This window comes from Glycine max, unplaced genomic scaffold (genome assembly GCF_000004515.6).
Source record: "Glycine max cultivar Williams 82 unplaced genomic scaffold, Glycine_max_v4.0 scaffold_234, whole genome shotgun sequence".
Lineage (NCBI taxonomy): Eukaryota > Viridiplantae > Streptophyta > Magnoliopsida > Fabales > Fabaceae > Glycine > Glycine max.
Genome location: NW_024464822.1, coordinates 2230 through 10607, shown reverse-complemented (window position 1 = coordinate 10607; position 8378 = coordinate 2230). Strand labels below are relative to the sequence as shown.

Below are 8378 nucleotides of genomic sequence, written 5' to 3'. Positions count from 1 at the left end.
GCAATGGCCTGATATCCGTAGAAATAGATCAGCATAAAATATTCATAATTTATCAAACGAGTGGGCGTTCTGAGATTGCCGACAAATTGTAAAGTGATTTGTGCCTAAACTCTATCAGCTTAAATACCAGTCTCAAATTGTTAGGTGAGTGATAAACGTATCAAAACTAATTCTACATTTACTATATTTCAATGTATTCGGAAAACACATTGCAAATGGCTGAAATATTGAGCAATGTTTATTTGAAATTTATAATTCGTAATCATTGAATTTATTAAAAAAGTTCGATCCGCGACTAAATGTAACCATTGCTTTGGCCGTTCCGAATATTGAAGAACAGAAAAGCTAAATAAAAGCTATAGCTGGGGATTTCTTACCAGGTATATAAGGCTTTTGATTATAGGACGATTGTTGCTGTTGGTTGTACACATCAGCCGCCGTGGTTGGCGCATTTCCATTGTTGTGGCTGCTGTGCTGATACGGCGAGTGGTTGTTGCCCGGCTGTAGGTCTGTGCTGTTCAGCGGACTCATAGGCGTCATTTCCCGATCCTCGATAAACAGTTCGCTGACATCGTCCGGCACCTGACGATACTGAGTCCAGGGCCAGGAGGCGATTCCCGAAAGTAGTAGAGCCTCCAAGGCGCACACGTAGCCTATTATCTGTTTATTTGAACATACAAGTGGAAAGATAAATTGAAAGCTCAATGAATAATTCCTTTTCGGTTACTTACGCCCGTGGCCAGGAGTGTGTCTTTTGAGTGCTTCGATACCCAAGTGTACTCTGTGGCGTAGAGCACCATGTGAACAAGCAGCGTGGAGCTCAAAATCAATATCAAACCAATACTCAGGTACATCCACGTATTCTGTGGAATTAAAATGCAATTTAAACTGGCTTTTAGATGCAATTTTCGCGAGCATACTGACCACTTTCGTCCAATTGAATGGAAACATGAGCGCTATATGCGATATATCCAGAAACAGCATGAGACATGTGATGAGTAGTGAGAAGAGCGCACAGAAGACCATCAGCCTTAGGCGTCCAATGAGTGGCAGTAGAAAGAGGCCCACCTGCACGGTGCCCGCGGAGCATTCGCAGGCAAGGCAGGCAGCCGAGGATAACTGCAAGGCAATGACAAGATTTGCATTTTTAATAATCAAATATAATAAGTTGAAAGTTAGCTACTTTCGTATCTCATAATAAAAGGTAAGCAAAATGTTAAGCATAGACCTTTGTGGTCTAATTCTCAACTGATAAGTATTGCGAATTATACAACTTTTCTGGAAGCTGATCATTTAAGTGCTAGCAGTATATGTGCATGCGATTTAAATGAATATTCCCAAGGATGAGATTTCCATGATTCCGGTCTTCGTGCGGCAAAAGCTGAATGAAATTAATCTAAACTAAACCAATCTATTACTATAGTTAATAGTTTATCTGCTAGCTACTATATATGAATTGACCTGCTCCCTATATAAAACAGGACTTATACTTAACAAGAAAGGAATGCTAAAGTCGAGCAGGCTCAACTCTTAAATACCCTGTACCACCCCACAAAAAAGTAATTAAATTAATTAATTAATTTAATTTAATTAATTAACTAAATTAATTTAATTAATTAACTAAATTAAATATAAAATATTCCATGCATGCATACATACATTTACATTTACATCAGAATCGTGCCTTATGCGCGTTGTGTACTTGTACATATGTATGTATGTGTGCATTGGGCCTAGTTATATGGCTATAACTTTCTTTCCGATCATTCTATCATAATGAAACTTGGTATACGGATATATAATTACGAACCTAATGTGACTACCAAATAGTTAGTTCAAAATTCCAAGAATTACGGGAGTTATAGAAAATCGTTAATAGGGGGGGGGGGGGGGGGGGGGGGGTCAGAAAAAATGAACAAACTCGTCCTTTCTCGGTCTCAGGAGAATCTGTATACCAAGTTTGGTTATTCTAGCTCTTATACTTTCGGAGATCCTTGCGTTCATACAGACAGACAGACGGACAGACAAACGGACAGACAGACGGACATGGCTATATCGACTCGGCTTGTCATGCTGATCAAGAATATATATACTTTGTGGGGTCTACCAAGCCTCCTTCTGTGTGTTCCATGTGCACTCGCACAAAACTAATATACCCTTGTACCCTTTGGGTACAGGGTATAAAAATGTCATTTGCTTTAATGTGTACCTAAAATCGACCTATTTCATTTTTAATATAAATAGTTACAGAGGCACACAATTAAAAGTTTGGCAGAATTCTGGCAAACGAGTGTGGGCCGAAAATGGATAAACTATGTAAATGGTATGGCTTCCACAAAAAGTTGTTGGTTCGTAGCTGCTTTCTTTGAAAATTGTATTTATTTATTTATTTAAATGTATGTCAACAAACATTGACAGCCGACATGGGAAAAGAGCATATAAAAATTATTAAAAAAAACCTTATAAGCTCGGAGAGCCTAAGTGGGAAAAATGTAATTAAATTATAATAATATCTGATAAATATATATTATCAAATTAAATAAATTATATTGTATTATTTGCCATTTAGCTAGCTAAGGCCCGTCTCACAACCAAATGTGGTCAGAGGCGCGAATAGATCTACCAATATAAAAAGATAAAACTTAACCGAGTTAAGGAGTTTGGAATTAATTAAAAACTAATTTAAAAAAAAGCAAAAAAAAAAAAAACAAATTAGATCGCTCGTGATAGCTCATTACTATACAACAGCCTATATATGTATGTATATTACAAATACTTGAGCTTCATAATTCAACATCATAAAAAAGTACGCGCGCTAATAAAACAAATTTTTTTTAACATTCTGGTTATTTATCAAAATAATATGAGTATTTAAAAGAAGAACAATTGAAAATATAATGGAACAAGATACGATTCTAACTAACTATGTCATAACCGGAAGGAAGGTGACACATTCTTGAACGCAATTCAACTGGCAAAAAAACTAAAGATCATAACACATTACAATTTTGAGTTTATATAATAAAAGGTACTACTTAAGACTAATCCACGCATTACTTACCACCAGTAGTATGCGCACAATCCCTGTAGGCGATTTCAAGTGTTGCGGATCACAGTGTAGGGCGACGCCCCATGGCAGCGGTGTATGGCCGTTGCGCTGTTTATAGTTGGCGTGCGAGTCCCAGGAGGTGCACGTGCCGAGGGGCGATTCTAGGGACAGCGAGAGCTCACCGGCCCTGCTGCCAGCTATTTCAAAGTCTTGCTCATCGTCCAGCTGACAGCAGACCGGCTCCAGCTCCAGTTCACGTATCTCGTCCAGCAGCAGTTCTATCTCGTCCGTGCCATATAGATCAGATACAGACGGTATATAACGTTGGGGTTGTTGCATTGCCCGGTACGGGATGTGTCCCACATCACCGTTGCGTGGCGTCGCGTTTGAAATGTGCGGGGAATGTGCAGCCACAACCACAGCCACGGAACTTTTCTTGCTCTGAAAGTAAAAAGTGGTAGAAAATTTTTAAAGACGCCCAGAGGTATGCTGCATTGCTCGGACGCCCATTAGCCGACGCGACTCGACGCGACGCTGACTGCGATGTCAGTCATTAGCGGTAATTTAATGCGTGACACACAAATGTCTGTCACTCATACGCCATGTGTCGCAGTCCCCAAGCGACGCCAGCCGACAGCAGACAGCAGACAACATTTTAATTATGCGCGATATTTGCTTTGTGATAAACTGAAATTAAATCGAATTGCTTTTGCAACTGCCCCAGCAACATACTATATGCGAGTATGCAACACTTTCTGGCATCTGCGCCGCATGCATGTCACACTCGGGCAATTAACACGTACATACATGCACGTACACGTACATGTCCTGCAGTTGCGCCTCCGCTGTGTGAGCATGTGTGCATGTGTGTATGAGAGAGCTTTTACTGATGGCTACATGAAAGCGACTCCACTGAGATTTCGGTGCCTGCCATTCGCCCCAAAGCCTGCCACAACATTTTCCTTGAGTTGTCATAATCAGGACACAAATGAAGGTAGCATTGTTGTTCTTCTGCTGTTGTTGCTGTTGCTACAGTGTACAAGGACTCTGAGGCAACAGAATGGCAGGACAACCACAACGCTACTCGTATTCGTATTCATTTTGCGGGCTTGGGCCCAGTGCGCTGGCCAGTCAACAGTCAAGGAAGCTGATGCCCAACTAATGTGGCTACCGAGTTGGAGATGAGTGCCGGACGTGAAATGTGAGGTGAGTCGAATAAGTTATTCGTCAAAAACTGATTTTTAATTCAAGGGAAAACATTGCAGATTCCGATAAATGAATTGGATAAATTTATTAAGTCACTTCTTAAAACCCACGTTTCAGGTCTAATAACGTATAGTATGTATTTCTGTGTGTTATGAACCTGATTGAGTTCATTAGATTGACTATTATATATAGAATAACAATTATAATGACATTTACGTTAATTAACATCAGTTTTATTGCACCATACATAGGTCAGCTATTCGATAAAGCGTTCAGGAATATCAGCCTATAGTGTCCCTTTACATAAAAATCATAAATACTACATGTACTTATTACTCGGAAATGCGGTAGAGCTAGGCAGTGATTACATTTATGGCTATAACTAGCTTAAATATTGAACTATCATGATGAAACAAAAACATAAGAACTAACCGAAAGTAATTGTCGAAAAAAACAGAAAAATTAAAACAGGGGGATATAAAAAATCACTAATAGCGGAAGTGAGTTCCCCCTATCAGAAAAAAAAAAACACGGACAGACGGACATTACTATATCGACTTGCCTTGTCATGCTGATAAAGCATATATACACATTAACATCTCACTCTTTCCGAAAATGATTTTAATGAAGTAATGTCTATAAAAGTAATGTATAATAAAAATTGGCATACGGAGCCTGGGTCTACTCCTAGCCAAGGCATATTTAGTACAGATGAGAAATTTAGTGCCTAGTGAGAAATTCATACTTTTAATTTGCAAAGTATATACTATATATATGTATATATACGTACACTTTCTTTTTATACCCTGTACCCGTAGGGTAAAAAGGGTATATTAGGTTTGTGCAAGTATGTAACATACAGAAGGAAGCATCTCCGACCCCATAAAGTATATATATTCTGAATCAGCATGACGAGAAATCGATCTAGACATGTCCGTCCGTGTGTCCATCCGTCTGGATGAACGCAAGGTTCTCAGAAACTATAAAAGCTAGAATAACCAAAGTTGGCATCCAGATCCTCCTAGGTCCGAGAAAGGACGAGCTTATTTTATTTTTTGGAATTTTTCCCCCCTTCCCCCGCTACAGAATTACGTCAATAGCGTCCTCATTTCAAATGCTACCTAAACCAAACTTTGCACACATAATTTATATATAATTATCTTCTGTTGTTGTTTGAAAACCAATAAAAGAGGAACGTAAGGATGCAACTCATAAAAATGCGGATGCCTTTTAAATTATGATTTTTATTTACATCATTACATCCTGCAATGGTGACTTGAAAAATAGTCTTGGTCAGAAAAAGGATCATCATAAGTATGTACATACAAGTATACTTGTATACATACTTAAGTATATAGACATGCCTGTGTCATCACGCTGCCATCTCTAATCCATAGTTGAACATATGTCGCGCTTTGTATATATGTATATAACTAGTATGTTTGTTCCTATGTATATAATGTATACGTGTATGTGCGTGCTTGTGCAGTGGACAGGCATGTAACCGTTTTCCTCTCGCTCTTTTTTGCATGTTTTTTTCGAAGTTTTTGTTGTTGCTGCAGCAATAGTTGTCCTTGCTCCACTTTGCTCTTGCAGAGCAGCCTCAGCCGCAGCAGCAGCAGCAGCAGCAACAGCAACAACTTTACTTTGTTGGCCAGCCTATATACACACATACAAACATACCCACATATGTATGTATGTATATACTGGCAGATATGCGCAACGTTATCTCAACATTGCTTATCGTCGCATCTATCTGTGCAGTTTTTTCTCCTGAGGCAGCAAAAATTGTTCCGCCTGTGCATGCCTTTGTTGCCAGCACAAGCACTCCTCGCCGCCTTCTCTATCTATGTATATACTTGTATAGTACATATGTTCAAGTGTTTAATGATTGGCTTTAAAGGGGTCTTCGGCACTCCAGCTACTCACTACTTAATGCAACATCAGACGTGCGCTATCGTCGTCTATTGCTGAGGACGTTAAACTCTTCAGTGCTAAAGACAATGAGCGACAGAAGCACCCCAACGTTAAAACCTTCTAGCTATATGTAGATACGTAGATACGTATTATACTATATATATGTATGTACATATGTATATTTGTGACTCGCCTTTGCGGCAGCGCGCGCCCAATTTGAAATCAATTATGCTTATCTGCATATAAACTGACTTTACAGGGCTTCCTGTTTAAGGGGACACTTGCGCCATCTAGCGGAAGTACTGTCATTATAGCTGTTATTTCTGCTGTTGTTGTTGTTGCTGTGTATGCAAATTTATTGTCACTGGCCCTCGCCTGGCCTAACAGTAGAAGCAGAAAAACAACAACTTTGCTGCATTTCTTATTTATGAACATGTATAGACAATGGCTTTACTCTGTTGCTTTTGTTTGAGTTTTGAACGCTTTTAGACACACACACACACGTACACGCACACACACAAAGCAAACACACCACAGTACTGGCACTGTAGTACACACACACACACACACACATGCATACACATACAAATGTACTTCGCATATTTGCCGCATTCAATGGACCAGAGTTGCGGTAAATAACTTTTAATAGAATTTTTAATGGCCAGTCAGTATATTCGAAGCGAATGGAAGAGAGAATATGGCCGAATAAAGGACATACTTGTATGATAAATATGGGCATAAATTTACCAACACTCCTCATTCAATGTGGCGGCAACATAAGATGGACTCTTCCAAAATAACTGACAAGGCAAATAAAAGTGTTCCTTGTATTTGAAGTATGTAATTGATTAACGCTTTGTTTGGCCGTGATGCATATTTGCAACATACCATTTATATGGATTTGTTTCTATACATATTTTAGAAAAGAGCTTGATATTTATTGGATAAGCATCTGAAACGTTCCCTCTTTCGATTTCTGCGACCTGATCATATGTACACATGATTTTATCGCCAATTTATTTGGCTAATTTCCCGTACATTTTGTGATTTCCGAAAGAGAGCTCAAGTTCAAATGTTGTCTTATGCAAAATGGAATAAAGTCGTGTAACCATATATAAAATGATTAATTTTCAAACCGTGTTAAATCAAAGCCGTGCAAAAATGTGTATATTCCAAGTGCACAGGATTCTCTCAAGAAGAGTGGGCTTTCCACTGTCTTTTAACACGAATTCCACGAATATTTACTTTAATTAAATATGTTTATAAATGTTTTCAAAGGATTTGATGTTCATTCACAACATTTTGTTAATGTTTGATTTATTTGACAAAGACCTTTGCTTATAAAGATTAAATTATCACCTCCAGCATATTTGTTGCAGAAATGCAACATACATTCAATATATACATATGCTAAAGCCCAGTAAATCAAAAAAAAAAAAAATAAAAAGAAGTGAATATTTTTAGATGATTCAATTTACAAAATAATTTCTAGCAGTTCTTCTGATGATTATAAGTAATATATTTGTGCACCTGTAGTTTTATTTTTGTTGTTGTCATACATCGACGCGTTTAAGGCCAATCGTTTTTAGAAAGGCAATATTTCAAGAAAGATATACATAACATATCTGATGCTGATTATATGTTATCGGTACACTTTTGGAGTCTGCCCTCGTAAACAGAGTTCAAAGCTCGGCTCAACGACCCTTCATCGATTCTACCGCATTGAACTATTGAGTCGAAGGTGTTATCAAACAAAGGGTTGAGTCCAAATGATTTAAGTTAAACAAATAGTTATCAAAAGGAGTTAAGTCCTATAAATAGGATCTGTGTTTATTCCTAGATCAAATTTTATTCATTGATTAAAATTGGGAAAAAAAACATTTTTCATTAAAAAGCTGCATTATTCTAATATTTATTTTTCTTACTTTTAATTACTTATGTTAAAATAAAATGAAATAAACTGAAACTCATTAACTATCAATAGTTCATAGCATAATAACGATTTATGAAAGGTTTGATTAATACAGGAAAAAACATTGATCAGATTGAAAAACGTATGAATTTAAATGAGGGCCACTTTGTGAGCCAGTACAGTAAACAAACTATATATTGGTCGACTGGAAGTGTAGAGCACTCACAGATATAGAACTGTCACTAGACCATGTAAGGAAAGGGCTTAAAGTAAAGATGCGCTTGGAAAGTAAAG

At 37.8% G+C, this 8378-nt stretch overlaps 1 protein-coding gene across 1 annotated transcript in view; it reads right to left on the bottom strand.

Moving 5' to 3' along the window:
* The window catches only part of LOC102669159 (uncharacterized), a 3965-nt gene extending 577 nt beyond the window's left edge, over positions 1 to 3388 (bottom strand). The window contains exons 1-4 of the mRNA XM_006606977.1: positions 3062 to 3388; positions 925 to 1119; positions 732 to 863; positions 378 to 660 (exon numbers count right to left, since the gene is read on the bottom strand). Coding sequence (XP_006607040.1) covers positions 378 to 660; positions 732 to 863; positions 925 to 1119; positions 3062 to 3388 — 937 coding nt within the window. The remainder of the gene's footprint in view (positions 1 to 377; positions 661 to 731; positions 864 to 924; positions 1120 to 3061) is intronic.
* Between the last annotated feature and the right edge of the window lie 4990 nt (positions 3389 to 8378).